The 21,079-nt window shown below is 38.6% G+C and overlaps 1 protein-coding gene across 2 annotated transcripts in view; it reads left to right on the top strand.

Moving 5' to 3' along the window:
• Positions 1-21,079, top strand: part of LOC131962550 (inositol 1,4,5-trisphosphate receptor type 1) — a 97,011-nt gene that overhangs the window by 7,637 nt on the left and 68,295 nt on the right. For both annotated transcript variants that reach the window (XM_059327510.1, XM_059327511.1), the window contains exons 4-11: positions 12,409-12,518; positions 13,120-13,206; positions 13,551-13,709; positions 16,125-16,223; positions 17,847-17,930; positions 18,867-19,013; positions 19,154-19,249; positions 19,489-19,533. In XM_059327510.1, the coding sequence (XP_059183493.1) occupies positions 12,409-12,518; positions 13,120-13,206; positions 13,551-13,709; positions 16,125-16,223; positions 17,847-17,930; positions 18,867-19,013; positions 19,154-19,249; positions 19,489-19,533 (827 nt within the window). The remainder of the gene's footprint in view (positions 1-12,408; positions 12,519-13,119; positions 13,207-13,550; positions 13,710-16,124; positions 16,224-17,846; positions 17,931-18,866; positions 19,014-19,153; positions 19,250-19,488; positions 19,534-21,079) is intronic.

Here is a 21,079-nt window from a genome sequence, read left to right as displayed (position 1 = left end):
GGAAGGCTTTCACTAATCACTTTGCCTCATTTAATCTTCCATCCTCCCACACTCTGTTTTCCCTTGGCTCACCTTTTAAAACTCATCACAAGCTACAGTACGCTCAAAGGGAATGTCCTGTTCTAAATCTGACCTACTGCAGGACACTTAATGTCTTTGCTGAATTTTAAATCATTGCAGGATATTGCACATGTGGTAGAAGATTTTTCGTTTTTGTAATCCACATTTTGCAAATATGTGCAACCAAAACACACAAGAATGAAATGGTGGCTTTAGCTGTGTGTTTAAGAGATGTTGTTTTGTAATTGTATGTGTCTCTACAACACGTTGGTAAGTCCTTCACCATGCCAGCTGGTCTTGACCACAAGAGGCCTTTATGTCACTGTGAGAAGCCTCCACATGTCAACCAGAAGGTAGAAATATGTAAAGGTGGGGATGATCATATGGAAAAGGACAATAGAATACTTTATAGTGAATCCATACTGTACAGAGTCTGTAGTGTAATAGAGATTGACAGTAACCAGTTCCTTTATTTACACATTAATGGGGGTTTACTCATCATGGGAGGTACCTGCTCAGCATGGTAAATTGCTGTGTAATGTCTGCTGCTCTGAATGAGCTTCATCAAGTTTGACAAAATAATCCTTGATGATGTCATAAGCGTCATCTCAGGACTTAGAAACTGACAAAAACCCAAACAAAGTGGAGGTGTGGGAGGCAGGGAGGATCTTTTGAAATCTTGCTCTTCATTGCATTCTGGGAAATTTTAGGAAATTGGAGGTTGACCTGTATGAGGGACAATAGGTCCTGCTGCTTCCTTTTTGACCCTTTCATTTCTTTTTCTTTTTCTACTTTAAAAAAACAAATCTGTCTCTTTCTAGTCCAGTGGTTTTCAAACTTTTGCCAGCCAGTGGGGAAAAGTAGCCAGCAAGGGGCATGCAGACCCTGGATTGTCACCCAGGAGAATGAGGTTTGTGTCCCATGTGAAAACAAACGTCAACAATGTGGTATAACATCACTGATCTTCCGTGCTCCAGAGTTTAATGCAACTATGTCACTTTCAGTAGTTGCGTTGTCCTCTTAACTACTTCACTTCCAGCATTTAGGTACATTTATTTATGTTTAAACTGTCTTTTATAACACCTTACCAGGAAATATTTTGACCTAAATCTAGATCAGTGGTTTTGTAGCCTAAATTCAATGAAACTGCAGCCTTTTTTTCCAACCACAAACTATATGTGTATGCATAATGACGTGTGCATTATTTCTATAATGCTCCACAAACCACGATAAAGGTCGTTTTAACTAAAGGCTCATTTGGGCCATTATGGTTTGTTTCAGCAGGTGAAAGTGATGCTGACTGCAGTCAGGAGCACTGTTTACAAGACAGGTGCTTTAACCAGCTAAGCCACAGTGCCTCCATCTGACTATTTTTGTGCCTAAATCTAAACAACCTGTGACTGCTTGACAACATGAAAAACATGTTTAAAATATTATTACATTTAGGTATGAGGACACGATGATCTCCTGCTGCCAGTAGCAGGCACTCATTTTTGCAATACTGCTGTGAGTCATACTGCATTAATAGTCTATGGCAGCGGTTCCCAAACTTTTTTAGCCACACACCCCCTTCTATGTCCCAACCAAGTTGACGCACCCCCAATCCCCCACACCTTCAAAAAACCCCAAAATGCAATAAGCTTTTTTATAGCCATATTAAAGGCGGCATGTTTAATCATGCTCAAATGACCAGAACACATATACTGTAATAAAATAATCACGATCACAACAATACGGTCTCGCATTTGAATTAATCTGAAACACTGTAACACAGTTTCAATATAATTCAACAAAGTTATGCGCAAGCTTCCACTTTTAAGAGCAAAGAGGATGATGACAGGCTCAGGATCAGAGGCAGAAAGCAGATAAGTCGGGGAAAATGTTATAATATTTTGAGCTGCGTTGAACAAAAATAACTGCTTCTACGCTTCATTTTAAGACGAAGTGCATTTTGAATAGCCTGCATTTATTTATTAATTAATATTACAGTTTTTGATTTTACATTTTTACAAAGGAAATGTTTATTTACACTTCTTTATTGTGTGGGGGAAAAAATGTAATTAACAGACTGCCATTACATTTTTCATCTCCCGCACCCCTTAGCAGCAGCTCATGCACACCTTGGGGTACGCGCACCACACTTTGGGAATCCCTGGTCTATGGCTGTCACAAAATTCCACGGCACACCTGAACCTGTCTCATGGCACATCACTGTTCTAGTCCCCCAACTTCTTGGAAGCGCAATACCAACTAAATTGTTTGTATGCGTACTGGCTAAAACTTGATTAATATCATCAGCCCAGTATGGTATTGATGAAGTGTAAAGTATAGTCTCTGCTTCTATTGTTGTGAGTCGTTTTGTTGCTGCCTTCCCCTTGGCCCTGTTCTACAAAGCGAGTTCAGTCATCTGGTTTCACTTAACCTGAACCTTAAACACTAATGCTAAGTGGTCCTACAGTGCTGTTTAACAGCTCTGTAAGTTAACCCAGGGTTTCCCAATCTATTTATGAGCATGAAAATGGTGGTTGCAGCATATGTCCAGTCACAAACGCAGAGAAGCCTACTGTCTACTCTACTCTCACAAATAAAGACAAAAATATAATATTAGACAACTAAAGAAGTTAAATAAATAATAAATCCAGCCTAAAAGCAACACAGTTGCAGCTGCAGGAAGGTCAGCTGGCAAAAAAATCACTGACTGTGTGAATACATAAATTAATATCACATCCAGGAAAGTGACTGTGTGTTATCTAGTGTTCGGACTTTATTTTTTTCCGCCTTGTTTTTCAGAAGTTTACATGCTATGATATGAATTGGGAGCTCTTGATACACATGAGCAGTCAGGGCTGTGGTGAGGTCATGTGAGGGATTTTACTTATGAAGAGTATGCCTATTACATCCCCTCAGTTTTTTATGATTGGAGTTCTGTAGCACAACCTTACAAGTGGTTTAGAAATAATGTACTTTGAGAACCTCAGTTATGCGACTTTTGATTGAGTACTTGCCTAACAGACTTGAACTTCTGTAAAGAAGTGTGAAACCTCACTAAAACCAAACAAGAAACTGGTTTTTCCTTCTTTAAACATCCACAAACACAGTCTGGCTAAGTGTGCTTACATATTTGATTTTTTTTTCTGTGGGAACTTCTAATTTGAGTCCTCTGGGTGTCCTCTGGCAGAGGTAAGACTCTTCTGTTCCTCTTCGCTCGGGAGGTTCCTCAGCTGTTTGAAGGGACACAGTTGTGCAGGGATAATCCTCCTTAGTGGACGGTGTAAGGGCACTAGGCCAGACCAGCCATGTCCACATGCAGGGCTTTATACTGTCATGACTGAGGTATGCGTAACATTTCCTCCTAATGTAAACACAAGCACCCTCCACACAATCACACTCTCACTCATGTAGTCTGCATGCATATGCTTTGCTTTGTGTTGCACCAGAACAGTATTTGAAATGCCATTTTACACACACACACACACACACACACACACACACACACACGCACGCACACCCCTACACACACTCCGATAGTGCACCTACTGCAGACTACACTGAGCAGCCAGCAGTCAGCACATGCAGAGACAGTTATAGTTCTTTAAAATGATCTGTTTTTTGAATATTTCTGATGTTTAACACTCAGTTGTTTAAATGTCGCAGCAGTTTGAAGTTGCTATGGTTCCAGCTCTCTCTGTCGTGTGTTGAAGTAGCACTACAAATTGAATGCTGCATTGTTTAAATGTCATCCGCTTTTCATTTTCATTTTCTGAATCATCAATCACCATCCTCGGCTTCTGTCTGCGGTCAGCAGGCTGCTCACATATTGATAAAAAGATTTTGTCTGAGTGGGTTATTGTTGCAAAATGTTTGGAGCAGTTGGGTGCTTTTGTCTCAAAGCTGAAAAATGATAATGGATGCTTTTGGGGCCAAAAACATTGAGGCTGTGTTAGGGTTGCAAAATTAAATTACAATTAAAATCTCAACTGATTTATTTGTAAGTCGAACTTTATCAAGTTTTAATTATTTTATTGAACAAAAAATGATTAAGTTTATTATTGCATAAATAAATAAATAAATACATATTACTCACTTTATTAAAGTTCCCTGTTAAGGGCCAACCTTCAATTTAGTAAATTTCCGGTTTATTGCCATAAATTCCCGTTAATTCCCATGAAAAGTTAGTTGAAATTAATTCCAACTTGGAAAATTCCTGAAATTTGCAACCCTAGGCTGCAATCTTTGAGGGTAAAAAGGTTAATAAGGCCTCAGAAATCTGAACTGAAAAAAATCCCGCTGCTCCTACAGAAAGAAATCATGACAAAAAGATGTGATTATTATGACGCTAAATCAGTAACCTGTGAAGACCATTATTATACTGGACAGCATTATCTGCATTTTGCATGTCTTTTACTCTTGGGTTGTTCTCCTTTTATCATTTTGCATCTCATCTCCTGCCTTAATTTCCCCAAATGTCTTTTGCACGCACACAGAAACATTTAAACATCATCAAGCTTTGGAGCATTAACTCCTTGCCACTACATATCTGTTGTCAGCTCAATCCGGTGTTGCTGTCAGAGACACACCACAGACTAGTTGGGTGGTTCAACTGAGATAAATACCAGGACCAGTTCTGTCTTAAGTCCCTTCCTCTCCTAATAACCACATATATTGCTTTCCTGCCTATTGAGAGAAAAGAGGTCTTGCAGGAAACAGAGAAGCTGTTGCCCGTGGACCCATTTATTGTCTTAGATGAACTACAAGTGATTAGTTGCTTCCTCTATTATATCTCCAACAGGATAAGAACCTTGGAGCGAACAGCAGTTTATACAAGGCAGATCATTGAGGATATTGTTGATTTAACACAGAATAGAAGAAGTATTATGCAATGTGTTTCTCCAGGTCGCCTGCCAGACTGATGTTGTCTAATTATTGCAGGGAAGAGCAGCTCGGATCTCTTACAGAGGTGGAAGCGCAGGCCTCACTGCTTGAGTTTAAACACTGATTTTTGTCTGAGACTGGGCTAAATTACTGAACAGGCATACCAGGCCCAGGGACCAAATGTGTCTTGAGTCTTGAGCTCCAAATTGTCACTCAAAAAGACACATACCATTAAAATGATGACAAAGAGAAACAGAACAACTCCAAGGAGGTGTAAGATAGCTACAAAGAGACACAAAATGACTACAAAGAGACTCAAAATAACCTGAGAAAAAAACACCTACATAAAACCAAAACAATTACAAAGTGACACAGAACAACAACAAATCGGCTTAACAACTATAAAGTCTGTGTTTCTTGTAGTGACTTATATGGGATTTTTGAGACAGAGACTGATTTCAGAGGGAAAAAAATTCACCAATTCCTGCTATGATGGCCGACATACACTGCAAAAAAAAAAAAGAAAAGTTGGGTGAACTCAAAATTTTAAGGCAACAAACTTTGATAAAATTTTAAGTTGGACAATTAAACTAATTATTTTAAGTTTTCTTTTTGAGTTTGCTCAACTCTGAATTTCTCTGGCACGATTGTAAAGCCGCTATGAATGTCAGCTAATGTTGTGACCACAATTTTGAGTTAGCATTGACACGCTAATGGCTACGTTTGTAGCTGTAACAAGCATCGCCGCTAGCATCAGTTAGCCGCTAGCTTTAGCTAATGACCAAATTTCACAACAAAGAAATAAGAGTTATCAGAATTATTGTCCCTTGTTGTGGACCCCAACTTAAAGATATAAGTAACAGCAACTCACAAACTTGTTTTTGAGCATACAACTGGCTTCCTTTGTTGTGCTAACTTACATTATTGCCCTAAATGTCAGTAATTTATATTTCCAAGTTTTACCAAATTAAATCACTGTTTTAGGCCAAAAAATACAAGTTGGCTTTTTTGCAGTGTAGTGAATGTTTTAACTGGAATGAAAACAAATAATTTCTGTGTGGATTGTGCACCGATTTTGAACCAATATGACTATCCAAAGGTACCATCTTTTCTAATAGTATCTAATATTTATATACACTCACAGGCCAGTACATTAGGTACACCTTGCTAGTACCAGTCTATAACGACCTGATAGCATCACACAGTTGCTGCTGATTTGTAGGCTGCACATCCATGATATGCATCTCCAGTTCCACCACATCCCAAAGGTTCTCTACTGGATTGATATCTGGTGACTGTGGAGGCCACTGGAGTACAGGGAGCTAATTTTCATGTTCAACAAACCGGTTTGAGATGATTTGAGCTTTGTGACAAAGCGCCTTATCCTACTGGACGTAGCCATCAGACGATGGTATGCTGTGGTCATAAAGTGATGGACATGGTCGGCAACAATACTCAGGGAGGCTGTGGCGTTTAAACATGCTCAAGTAGTACTAAATGCCAAAGTGTTCCAAGAAAATATCCCCCACACCATTACACCACCACCAGCCTGAACCCTTGACACCGTCTATGCTTTCATGTTGTTTACACCAAATTCTGACCCGACCATCTGAATGTTGCAGCAGAAATCGAGACCCATCAGACCAGGCAATAATTTTCCAATCTTCCAATGTGGTCTTCTGCTGCTGTAGTCCATCTGCTTCAAGGTTGGACGTGTTGTGAGTTCAGAGATGGTCTTCTGCATACCTTGGTTGTAATGAGTGGTTATTTAAGTTAATGTTGCCTTTCTATCATCTCTAACAAAGCATTTTGGCCCAGAGAACTTCTGCTCACTGGATATTTTCTCTTTTTCTGACCATTCTCTGTAAACCCTAGAGAAGGGTTAGTATTATAGTAGGGTAAGTATTGGACAACATATACACTGATACCGATGGATTCCAAAAATATATCAATATGACTGTGATTGGCTAATATCGGCCCATCCAAAAGAATTGCTCTTGCTCCTTTGTCGGAGAATTGGTGCTTTTTGCATGTCTGTGCCCAGGGGCCCGCTCATAATCGCCCATGTTCTCACATGATGTTCCTGAGCTGCTATTTTCTTACAGAGCAAACAGTTCAGAGGAGATGATGTGAAAATTCAAATTTCAGGGTCTTTACTTGTTCTGCACTTGAAACCAGGACTGTGGTCATGTGTGTTGCTGCTCTTCTTACAGTTTCAGATTATTGTGGTACTTCTGTTCTCTGATATAACTGCCTCAGAGGTGATTCATCTCTGTTGACTTAACATCCTCACATTTTAATGGTCGCCACGGCTACAAGCATCTTCCTCTTGATCCTCTTAACTCTGGTGAAGTTTGTCGGTGACGACAGGATTTTTTATTAGCTTTTTGTTGAACTGTGAGCTGGTGTTAGTGAGCTCTCTGAGTCATATGCAGCCCTTGTGCAAGACCACGCAAAGCAGGATTTCATGATGCCAACACATCACCACAAGAAGAACTAATTTAAAGCTTCATCCATGTTTAAACACCGAAGAATACCTTGCTTTTATTATTAATTTGTGTATTATAGGCCTGGGTGATTAATCAAATTTAGTTTAGACTGGAATTGGTCAAATTTGTTTTTTTAAATAATTTTTATATATTGAATAGAGTTTTAGTAGTTTAACGTTGGTTGTGGAAGTGAATTAATATAGTTGACTTATTTATTGAGATTATTTTATATTTTAATTTATAATTTTTTCACATGTATTTAAATGTATAAATATAAAGACATGTGTGGTTTATTTTATTTATTTTTATTTTTTCAGTTGAATAATAAAATCCACATGTTTATTGTCATCTCAATATTTACCAAAATAGTCTTGACTATGACTTTTGCCATAAATAGAGCACTTAGATCCTTTTTTCACCCCTCTCACACATAATAATGACTTTTATGACTGAAAGTGTTACTATATCCTGTTGCTCACTAAGATGTTCACGCCTGCCATGCATGTAACAAGCACTAAGCTTGTTCTCTGTTAATGCGTGAAGGCGCTGCCAGAAGCAAACACCATCTTCCACAGTTTGGAGTCTTTACTCAGCAGTGTTTCAGAGAGAGCAGTGTTCTATAAGAAGGCTAATTATTGTTAAGACGTGACATCTTTTTAACATGCGTCATCATACTGTCTTTATGAAACTCTTTTGGATCAAAGTCCTGTACTTCACTACACATGATAATAATGGTAACTTTAGATTTAGACTCGAGACTGATGTCCGACTTGATGTTGATTTGGAGCTGACACAAATTCTGACATTAACATCCAAAGTTTCAGAATAAGTAACACTTTGGTGTAGGGTTGGGCGATATGATAATATATTAAATAAAAACAAATTAAAAACAATATAAACATGTCATATATTTTCCTGTTTTTTTTTTTTTTTTCTATTTTTCTATTGTATTGGATCCGATATCAACAATGTCGACAATATTTACATCATTTGGACGATGCTTTACGTTCTGATATCTGCAAGTGGGAGGGAAGCAGGAGCAATGTGATATGTTACTTCATATAGATGATAAATATTGTTTTTACATTGTTATCTACATAGGAAGTTATTTATATTGGTATAAAAGATTTTGGTCATATTGCCCAGCCGTACATCAGGAGAGGTGTCACTTTCAAATCCACCTGAAACTACTTAGAGCCAGGAAATTGTTTGGCACATAACCCCTGTAAAACATCAAATTGTCATTTTTAGACTTTTAGACTTGTGTGCATTAAACAACTTACCTTGAGTGTGTTTCATCACTGCTGGAAGGTGAATTTTGTTCCCTTCAGAGAGAGCCTGGTGAGTTGTTTCCAGTCTTTGTGCTATGGTAAGCTAACTTGCTATCAGCATTAGCTTCATATTTAACAGGCGTGAGAGTGCCAGAGTTGATCTTCTTTCCTAACCCTTCACAAAGGAATCACATAAGTGTATTTCCCAAAATGAAAAACTTTTCCTTTAAAGGAATACTCCTGCAATTTGATATTGCACTTTACAGTATAATATACACCTGGACGGCTTAGGTTGCACAGCTGGAAAAAATAAATGTAAAAAAAATCGAACCAGTATGAGACTAGATATCCAAACTTTTTGTCTATACTATGGGTCAAGTTCCAAAAATGATGCTACACTACCCTTTACAGCAAATCACTGATCATGACATCATTAGGATTATTTGCTCAGACTTCAGAAAACTCCCTCCAGAGTCACAGCAGACATTATACTAGTGATTTTAGAGTCTAATGTCTAATGGCTCTAATGTGCCCTTTATTTTTAGGCTTATTGACTTGTACTTGTAAACTTGTTTTACTTTGTAAAAACAAATACTATAAACACAGCTATATAAAAAAAAGAAATTTAAATAGAACACAGGCCTGATAACTTTCACTTGGCTTGCAATTTGCTTTAAACTCTTGTGACTTGTCCTCCAGCGCTTGGGTTTGCCTGAATAACAAATTTCAGCAACAGCGCTGTTATGTTCAGTTGCATTTTAGATTGTAAGAGCACGCGGGGCAGCTACTATCAAAGACAGCTTTGTTTATTAACTCTGATAGAAATCTAAGCGCTAAATGAAGGGATGTTCACAGTCTTGGTGTTCCCAAAACATTGTTTGAAGTTGGGATTAATGATTAATGAATCATTTGAGTTTTCTGCCCCGCAGACTAGTCCAGCCACTTCTCCTGCTCAGTGACCCCAGAAGGAATTCTTAACCCAGATTTCAGTTTTTTACTGAACTGACATGTTTTCTCTCCCAGCTGACTGTGATTTAAGGCAAACGTTCAGTGCGGGCTGATCATCAGTCACACACTGCACTCACACTGCAGCCGTGATTGTGTGTTTAGAGTATGATAAAAACGGCTGCGTCAGATTATAGGGAGCTCACTTGACAGACAGGAGCTTTTTTGTCATTCAGCATTTACACTTGGTAGTTTGATCCAGATTTACTTCAGTTTCATCCACTGTGGGACGCAGACAAACGGCCACTTACACATCGAATTGGCCCACTTCTTCTCTCCCTTACTCCCTTTCTCTATTTCACATTCTTCACTTTCTTCCTGTCTTCCTCATTTCTTTTTCACTTCCTTTTCCTTGTTGTTCTAACCATATTTTAAGCCAAACTCAAGTAAAGTGTATCTGATGAGAGGGCCGAAGGAGGGGCGAGAGGAAGATTTGCAAGATAGAGACGATTAACTGGGAGGGAGAGAGTGGTGTGTGAAATGGTTAGAGGAATTCAGAAAGGAGAAGGAGGGATGACAGAAAATCGAGGGGGAAGATAGGGAGTCCCCACCCTCTTTTCTCTCCCTCTGTCATCCCACTCCCCTTCTCTTGGCTGGCCTTATTTGGTCATGTTACTGCAGCTAGAAAGAGAGAGAGAGAGAGAGAGAGAGAGAGAGAGAGAGAGAGTGAATGGGGGGGAAGGATGGACAGATTGTTCTTTTTCTCCTCTTTTCTTCCTCTCAGAATAGAGCACTTTGGTCTGATGAGAGGTGAAGTCAGAGGAAAGCCAGGACTCAGAGGGAGGAGTCGCTGATGGGCAGCAGTTTTAACTCTGCAGGGAAAATTGTCAGTTTTCCTAATGTGCTCTGGTTAAATGCAAGCTAAACTAAACTGTGACTCGGGGTGAAAATGTAGCTGTTGCAACAGAAGAGGAACTCTTCTCAGTCAGAAGAGGAACTCGGTATGCTAAAACTGTGACCACATGCAAATCTATGGGCCGTTTGCCCCGCTGGCTAGTTTCTACGGTATCTATGAAAATGAGCAGCACAATCAGAGTCCTGCTGACGACAGAATCGTCTCATGGTTGCTGGGGTTACAAACTTTGACTGACACTACTTATTGTTGTGTCACATCAGACACACACACACACACTTGCACAAAGAGGTTTTTCCTGCACTGTCACTAACTGTAGTCTAACCACAGAATGTAACCAGAATGTAAACTTATGGTCTAACTGTAATTTTATGTTAGGAGTGCACACACACACACACACACACACACACACACAAACGCACAAACGCATGCACATACGCACACACAAATGCAGGCTTTTCTTCTCCCTCATTGTGCCTCTCTGAAGCAGACAAAGCACTTTGATCTCCATTCAGGAGAATAGTGATTATATTTATTTATTTGTTGGTTTATTTGTTAGGGACATAGTGTTAATGAAGACCAGTAAAAATATACAAGATGTAAACATGTTGTGGTACCAAGAATACTAATTAAAATGCGTAGGCAAGTAACACCAACAGAAACATTACTGGTGACAACATACAGATACAAATATACACAAGAAGGAAAAAACTAAGTCCATTGTGGAACATGTGAAGTTAAAAGCAGAAACCTAACAATTTGGGGATTTTTGAAACTGATACCAACACAGATTTTAGAGGGGGGAACTGATATGGTGGCCAAACTAAATTTTAATTAGACCATTCTATGTGGATTTTGCACCAATATGACTATGAAAATGTACTCGGAAAGCTGCTTTCTTACACAAATGCCTTTTAATTAAAGAATATATTTATATATACATATAATGTTTTACATTGGCAATCAGTGAAAACCGAGAAAATAAAAATACAAAAAAAAAGCTATCAGTATTGTATGTTTGGTAGGAGTCCGTGCTCACAATTTGAATAAATAAAAACAAAAATAATAGCTAAATAAACATGTATTTTAAATTTGCAGTTAATTGTATATCATTTAAAAATAATTATAATAATATAAAAACATTTCTAAACAACCAAGCATTGTTTTCTGTGTTTTATTTTCCAGAAAAAAAAAAAGTTTTCATATCAGGGCAAATTGAAAAACATATATGATGACACCAATAGATATAGATATGTCCGTGATAAGCCAATGTCAACCATATAAATAGGCTTTAGTTCAAAGTGATCACAGTTCTGTTGTTTAAAGTGCAAGCACACAAATACACACACACACACACGCACATGCATGTAAGTGTTCCCAGAGAGGAGTGTGTAAAAAGTGTGTGTTTATATATTTGGTTATTAGGCCTTTGAATACATCACTTGACATGTCAGAGAGTGTGGTTTGTTAAGTTAAGCCTGTCGTCTATTTTTCATTTCTTGTTGTAGATTCTCTGTTTACTGAACATCTTGTTTTAGCAACAAAGCTGTGACCTGTCTCCCACACTGTAGCTCTGACCTTTTCCAGGCTTTATTCACCATGCATCAACATATTTTCTCCTTATTTATGTTTTTGTTTTTACTTCCTTTGATTTAAACCTAGTACCATTCTTATAAACGGTGTGGTTAACCTCCTCAAATTGATGATCAGATCTGTTTCTGTCTGTCTATTTATTTGTCACGTCTCTTTTTTCTTCCTCTCTGTTTATGCACTCTATTTTATGATGATTTTATCTGTCTTCTTGTCTCTCTCTGCTCATCTCCCTCTTTGTTTCTGTATTTTCTGTCTCTCCATCCAGACTGTCTGTTCAGACTGTGTCCCATGAACCGCTACTCAGCCCAGAAGCAGTTCTGGAAAGCGGCGAAGCCTGGAGGGAACACGGACACAGTGCTCCTCAACAAGCTCCATGTAAGTGAAGTGACGACATGTTCGCCTCCCTGCAGTCACCACGGAGACGGACCTGTCCTCGGGACAGAGTTGCTGAACTTTTTGCAGAAGTCTTAATTGTCATTTTCAAGTTTAAATGGTTGCCAAAACTGAACACAAAGCTGCAATGTGAATGTATAGAAATGTTCCCTCTGCACTACAGCAAATATGCATAATAGCTTTGAAACCTGCTCTTAAAGTCCTTTTATAGACATTCCCAAAGTCTTTCACTCCAACTGTCCTACCTTTCTGCCCTCTAGACTCCTTTCTCTCCTTCTGCATGCTACAATACCATTTAAAGCAATCTGCAATCTGACCACAGTCATAAAATGGAAGATTGCAATCTTTCCCGTGTTTCCATGGAGATGTGAGCCAGAATTTTTTTTGGTTAAAGCCCCTCTCTTGAAGAGTACGTTTTTGGCTAAGAACTTTGTTACCACTATGCTTTGCTCAGCAGCTAACAATCAGATTACTTCTCACCGCAGTGCTGTGTATAACTATAATCAGTGGCCAATGTTGCAGTTAGCTGGTATGAGATTTACTGACTTAATTTTCCTCTTTTTATCTAATTCTTTACTTCCAGCATGCAGCTGACTTGGAGAAAAAGCAAAACGACTCAGAAAACAAAAAGCTGCTGGGAACAGTAATTCAGTACGGGAATGTGATTCAGGTTTGTTCCTCTGAAGAAGTCAACATGCTCTTGGTATTTAGGCAGATAAAATTTGTTTAAACTTCCACAAAGTCTTTGATGAAAATGAGATGGCTCCAACAGCATACCATCAGGGTAGGTGATTGAATCTCCCCTCTTAGCTTAGATTTGACAAATATTAACCCTTAAAAAGCTTCCACTTAAAAAACGGGCATATAATTATAGTATTTTTTTTCTACTTTCCCTGAGTTAAATCTTTCAATCAACTTCTATCCAGATCATCACGACCAAATATTCATTCATTTTTAGAATTCTTACCCTTTTTAAATGTCACTTTGTTTACATCATGTTGTTTTTGTGCTCAGCTCCTCCACCTGAAGAGCAACAAATACCTGACGGTGAACAAACGTCTGCCTGCGCTGTTGGAGAAAAACGCCATGAGGGTGATGTTGGACACGGCTGGAAATGAGGGCTCCTGGTTCTACATCCAGCCCTTCTACAAGCTGCGCTCCATCGGGGACAGTGTGAGTCATCGTATGGACTCGTCTGTTGGAGTGGGGTTTTGTGGAGAAAGCCATGCTGTATGTCAGTCAATGTCAGGCAAAGTAAACGACTGAATCAAGCCTGGGATGATACATATTTTAGTAACTGGGTTTGCTTTTGCATATCTGCATATACATTAGTGAATCATAATTGACCATTCGCAAAACTCCTCCCGAACGCTCCTCATCCAATCATAGCCTTAGCAACCGTTACTAAGAGAAGAAGGCCTGTCAAGCTTTGAGCTCTGAGCAACACGGTGAAATGGTGTGCATATGGGATTTGTAAATCTGACTACAGATACCCTCAGAGTTTAGCAGGAGGAGTTGATTTTTCCCCTTTTCCAAAACTCAAAAAACAAGGTTAAGACTGCAGAATAAAGGTCCCAACTAGGAATGGGCGTTTGGAAGAAACCTGCCAACTCGAGCATCTATAACATTAACAATCAATTAATCTATTATTCGCTATGTTTTACACATACTCCAGTATGTGTAAAACATGCATCCATGAAAAAATAAAAGATATATATACAGTACTATGCAAAAACCTGTTTTGATAACGGACGCTTTTATTTTGAAAGGACGAAAAGAGACTTCTTGTCAATCGAAAAACTAACTCACTGTGATTATACTGTAAAGTTAACGTCAAGGAGTTGTATTCACGTACGGCCGAAGAACTGAATGCTCTCAGTTCAGTGAGTACTGATATGCAGTCATAGATAAAATAAAAATTAAAAAATACACAGATTGATTAAAAATTCCATGTGATTGACCAAATTCTTAACGACCATTTATCGATCATTGATTAATTATTCCCATCCCTAGTCCCGACCTCTAGGGCACAAGTCTTCTTCCCCTCAGCCTCAGTGTGAGGTATCTCTCTGATCTCATCTATCCCTGGGTGGACCTGTGCCAGCACCCAATTGGTGCTTACCTGATCACAAAGCTCTTGTTGGCACCAGTTCGTCTTCCCTGCAGCAGGAGTAGTGGGCCGGTGCCCAAGGACAAAATGAGGCGGCGTAGAACGGGCTTCTCTGCAAAGCTCCTCTCCAATTAGGCATGGCACAGAGCCTAAGCAGCAGGCCGTGGACAAAAACAAAAACTGAAGTCACACCCTACCTGCTGAGAATAGACAGAAGACAGTGACGTACACATGGATACTGATGCTCTCTGACCCGTAAGAGATTTAAGGTTGAGTACTGCAATTGAGCTGCACTGTATTCTGTGAGGACATATGTGCTCTCATATAGGAGAGTAGACCTAGTTACAATACAGTTAATTATGTTTAATTAAAACATTCCATACATTTAAGGCAAGTTAGTTTTTTCATGCACTGGTCATTTTTGAGATTTTGGGCTGTTTTGCTTCGATAACACGTCTTCTTTCAGAGCTGTGGAAATATATGTCGTTAAACAATGCATTTCTTTTTAGGGTATTTTCTCAGAGTTATTTTTTTTTCTCATCATCTGAGCCAGAAATCTCCACCTCAGTAGCACTGAATTTTCCGGTTTTATTCCTATCTATATTCTAAAGGTTTTTACAGTGAGGTTTGTTCACACAGCATCAACAGCCTGACTTATAGAACATTGTACTCCTGAAAACCCGGTAAAATTTTTTAAATGGCTGTTGATGGTATTTTCTGTTTTTTGGAGTAAAATAAACAGTTATCCAAAATTCAATCTGGAAACAACTTTTAACATGTCAACATGAATTTTTGAACCTGTCTTTATCCAGTCAGATTTCTGTTGTGGACATGTATGCAAATTAGCACATATATTGAATAAGATAATGTTCCATTTACATATTCAAACATAACATTTCAGAAAACGTGTAATGCAAGAAATAGTTGTCTTGATGTTAGTAATAAACTGGAAAAGTTTACATTTTTACTGTTTTCACCTGTAGTGTCCAAACTAAATATCGGTATGTACAGTACAGGCCAAAAGTTTGGACACACCTTCTCATTCAATGTGTTTCCTTTATTTTCATGATTATTGACATTGTAAATTCATCAAAACTATTAATGAACACATGTGGAATTATGTACTTAACAAAAAAGTGTGAAATAACTGAAAACATGTCTTATATTCTAGTAAGCAAAGGGTGGCTACTTTGAGGAATCTAAAATACAAGACATGTTTTCAGTTATTTCACACTTTTTTTGTTAAGTACATAATTCCATATGTGAAAATCGCATTGAATGAGAAGGTGTGTCCAAACTTTTGGCCTGTACTGTACATTATGGTGAGGTGTTTTGATCAAACATTGTGGTCCTGACAGCTTTTTACTTTCCTAAATAACTAACTGACAGCTCTGCTTGTGCCAGGCTTACAATGCATAACCTTTATTCCTCCGTGTTTCACATTTTTGTTTTTTATTGTGTCTGTTTTGTGACTGCAGGTGGTGATCGGGGACAAAGTGGTCCTGAACCCGGTGAACGCGGGCCAGCCGCTCCACGCCAGCACGCACCAGCTCGTGGATAATCCAGGATGCAATGAGGTTTGGCTGAGCCGCTGCAACTCATCTTCACTCCTCAGATGTTTCTGTGGGAGTGTCGAAATCTAATTATAGCCTGTTTATTCACATAACCGCTGCTCGGTTATTAGCTGCCTGATGTGAAACACTACAGCATTGTTTTCCTGCCCTGCACAGTTAGGGACTGTCATAACACAACACAGCTTTGACCTACATAAGAACAGATTTTATCACAGTTCTTAAAAAAACACACAGATACAGTGTGGTCTGTTTCGGGGCAGTTGAGCATTTTTTCCTGTTTACCAAGAGTGTCATAAACTCATTTACTCCCTATTTATGACTCTGAATTTGAAATAGAGATAATGTAAACACAAATAGTAGATGTTTATGACATGAAGTGGCAACTCTTAACAAAGGAAGGAAGTGACACATTTTTCAATGTTGGATCCGACACTTATTATTCTCTACAAGAACATGCAATAGACAAACATTTAAATGATTACTTCCGCCAAGGAGATTACGCTTTCGCTTCGGTCTGTTTCACAGCAAGATTACAGAAATAAACACTGGCCTGGTGAAAGGACCCTTCATGAAACTTGATGGAAGGGTGAAGCATGGGTTGAGAAAGCACCCATTTAATTTCTAAGCGGATCAGAATTACAGGGTGGAATTGTTTTTCACTTTCGTTAACATTATAAGATGGGGCATGGGCGGAGGCCTACACTCTGCATGCTCTCTGAGGTAGAGACAACAGTAACCGAATACATTATGTCTTTATTTATGTCTGTCCGTCCCATTGGCATGGAAGTGATATCTTAGGAGGGAATTTCGAATTTTTGGGCAAAATGTCCACTTGGACTCAAGGATGAACTGTAGACTTTATATAAAGATGGACGACACTTCTCCATTTCCTCCCCCTGTACAAAAATGAAGCCAAAATATCCCAGATACCAGGTGCAGCCATTGGATGCATCTTACAAAGTTTGTGCAGTAGTGATCAGGCAATAGAGGTCCCACCCATAAACCTGCTGAGCAATCACAAGCCTAATTATGACAAAATTTCACCTAAATGTCTAATATGACAAAATGATGACAATTTGTATGGTAATTTTCACTGAGACATCATAATGTTTTGCAAAAACACTTTCTAGCAATTATTTAACGATTTAACTTGATTGTGACCATATTTCATATTTGGTCGGATGCTGAATTGACAACACTAATCTTGTCTAACCACCTTGAAACTGTGGTGATTGTAAAAATCTTCTGTGCTACTGGGCTGAAGATGAAGCATCCCCGTTTTGCCAAAAAATGCACTTAAGACCTTTTTTAAATTACTTCAAAAACTAAAAACTAAACTAAAAACTGCAGCTTGACCGGTCAGTGGAGGCTACAATGAGGCATTAATTCTAGTTTTTGTTTATTAGGGCGACATATTGTTCCTTAGACAAAGTTTAAGGTTTTATCCTAACCCATCTTTGAAAAATGTCATCCTTAATTTTGTCTCACTCTGGGTATAGAGGAAAAAATAAAACTCTACAAACGCTAAACTATCCCTTTAACCTTGGCAGAGTTTTCAAATTGTACAGGACTGCTTCCAGGAGATTATACCTACAGTCACGTCAAACTCTAATGTTTGTTTTTCAGGTGAACTCTGTCAACTGTAACACCAGCTGGAAGATCGTCTTGTTTATGAAATGGAGCGACAACCAGGAGATCATCCTGAAAGGGGTTTGTCTCACAGTAGCTACCAGAACAACAAACACTGTCTTTTGACAAACTGTTTTGTTACAGGAAGGTTCATAAAACATTTATATCCAATGAAAAAGATGAACACATACAATAAATGATCAGTAAATTAGACAATGGGGTAAACAAGGGGGGATATCTTACCAACAACAGTCTAACATTTATTAAAAAATGTATAAAACTCGCTCACAATCTTTTATATTCTCACAAGAGGTGTTGTATAATGTCCCTCATCAGAGCTGAGTGGGCTGGTGGTTTTGTTTGCTTTGAGTTCAGTATTAACAGTACACCTTAGTGTTTAAAGAAGAGATTCTTTCATTGCTTATTCAGCAGCTCTACATTAGGGGTTTTAACTGTGGTTGGTAGAGTTGGTTGGCCCCCAACCGAAGGGTTGGTGGTTCGATCCTTGACCGTCGCAGCCTACATGTCGAAGTATCCTTGAGCAAGATACTGAACCCCAAATTGCTCCCCGATCGGTGTGTGAATGAATTCCCAATGGTGGCAGGTGGGACCGTTTAGGGTAGCCTCTGCCACCAGTATGAATGTGTGTGTGAAAAGGTGAATGAGCGCAGTCTGTAGTGTAAAGTGCTTTCAGCGCACAGCGACTAGAAAAGCGCTATATAAGTGCAGGTCCATTTACCATTTAACTCAAAAAATAGAAACGACTACAGTAGGTCAAGCCAAATGAGCTCTTCAAAATATCTGACAAAAGCATGAATGAATAAATGAATCGTGAAGAAGTTAAAGGTGTTTGTCCACATCATCTTATTTGTTTTGTCCGTGTTAATCAGAGTAGCTTCTGGTTTATCACAAGAAATGCATCTTGGGGCACATGAGATATTTTTATTTTATTTTGAGTAATTAATTGTTTTTTAGTAGAATCTTTCTGACCGTAACAAATGTTCTCCGTCTCTCCAGGGCGATGTGGTACGGTTATTTCATGCCGAGCAGGAGAAATTCCTCACCTGTGATGATCACAGAAAAAAACAATATGTTTTTCTTCGCACTACTGGGCGGCAGTCGGCTACCTCGGCAACCAGCAGCAAAGCCCTCTGGGAGATCGAGGTGAGGATGAATACTTTTGGTTTGCTGGTTGAGGTTCTGTATGGTGTTTGGAGGGAAACCATCGTTTACTTTACACTATATTGTGTGCAAATAAATAGTTTGCATTAATGGGGGTTCACTGCTGTGTCCTGTGGTATCAGGTTGTGCAGCATGATCCATGTCGAGGGGGGGCCGGCTACTGGAACAGCCTGTTCAGGTTCAAACACCTGGCCACTGGACACTACCTGGCTGCAGAGGTCAGTAGAACACACACACACACACACACACTGTGTAACTGCCATCAGGCAACACTGACAAAATTAGATTCTGTTGATACATTTCATGCTCGGTGTCACTGTCACCTAATTGAAAATCAGCTTGTCCTACTGGAGAAGCACAAATTAAAGATACATTTAAGATATATTGATATTTCAGAAAATGATATTCAGTTGAGTGAGTTTATTTCAAAGTGTTAAAGCATTTTATATTTCTGCAGGTGAATCCAGATTACGAAGAGGAGTGCCTCGAGCCCCGCTCCTCAGTAAGTTAGTCATGTCGAAAGACTTGTGTGTTTATAGTGGGTAAAATTAATATAACATAACGTATCTTATTTGATTACGTTTGTTTTGGTCTTATTTATTTTTTATTTGTTGAATATATATTGAGTAGTTTTCAGTGGCTTGTGGAGTGCACTAATGTTACAACATACTTATTTATTTTGATCAAATTAATTTTTTAGATGATTTACTTTAACTATATGTTTTAATGGAATTGTTTATTATTGTGTTAATTGTTTATCTTTTTTTTTTTTCAAATAAATTATATTTAGTCCAAAAGAAAAAGTTTAATAAATTTGAGAGAATGCAAAGTCAGTGAGTAATCATGTTAAATAATTGCAAATTTAATATTGACCAACATTATTGTGATTATCGGGGTTATGTTTTTTGCCATAATTAAGCAGCCCTGAATTATTGTCTAATGGTTACCAAACCTAACTTGTTAATGTTAGCAAGAAAGTACTTTTTTCTGATGTCAGGTGTTAAAATTACACAGTTTATCAGGACACCTCTCACCCAGTTCTGGTTTATGTAGCTTTAATTGCCAATAAAAATAAATACATTTAAGCATGGATGACAGCTTCCCTTTTCTGCAGGCTGTGATGGTGGTGTAGCTTAGTGTCTCTTGAAGTATGAATGCTGCACAGCTACTGTAGTGTTGTTATGTCCAGAATTAGGTGGGTGAATGTATTTTTACTTCTTGAGGTGGTGTTATATCTCAGTCACCAGAAGATGGCAGCCTTTCACTGTGAATGCATCTTTCTGGAGCAGCGCTTTAGTTCGTTTTCTTTAGCTGGCTGTGACTGCCAACGTGTGTGTGTGTGTCTGTGTGTGTGTGTGTGTGTGTGTGTGTGTGTGTGTTTCCTGTGGGGGCCAAGGAGGGGCCAGTGTTTAATCAGAGGGGCACAATAAAAAAAACGGTAAAGATGATATTTAAGCATTAATATTTATATTATATTTATATTTAAGCTGTGTGTGTGTGTGTGTGTGTGTGTGTGTGTGTGTGTGTGTGTGTGTGTGTGTGTGTGTGTGTGTGTGTGTGTGTGTGTGTGTGTGTGTGTGTGTGTGTGTGTAAAAAAATCAACAAAAACCCCGAAAATTTAATATGGGAGAGGTCACAGGTGAAAACTTTAAGTTGAAAAACTAATTCATCTCATTAGCCTAATAAAAAAGAAAAAAAGTCAAGACATTTATTGATTGTCTCTAGTCAGGAAATCAATTTAAAGCTTGATTTGATTAGATTAAGTCTCTTAGTCACAAAAATGTGACTACGTCTGCTTTCTGGGAAAATGCGATTTACTAAAGAGAGAAGAAAAGTGCTGTGCGCTTTTGAGGAAAAATGTCTTTGAACAGTGATTGCCATTTCATTTTACTCATCTTTCCACAGACACAGACAAGATCATCTTGCCACTGATTATTCATCTTGATACTAACATGGCAGATAATCTCAGTTTCTGACTGTGGTGGAAAACAACTAGATGCAGTTACTCAAGTATTATACAATTTTGAAAGTGCTTGCATTATGCTTTA

Source organism: Centropristis striata, chromosome 3, assembly GCF_030273125.1.
Source record: "Centropristis striata isolate RG_2023a ecotype Rhode Island chromosome 3, C.striata_1.0, whole genome shotgun sequence".
Taxonomy (NCBI): domain Eukaryota; kingdom Metazoa; phylum Chordata; class Actinopteri; order Perciformes; family Serranidae; genus Centropristis; species Centropristis striata.
The sequence above is the reverse complement of the archived record's forward strand: the minus strand, read 5'-3'. Positions and strand labels throughout refer to the sequence as shown.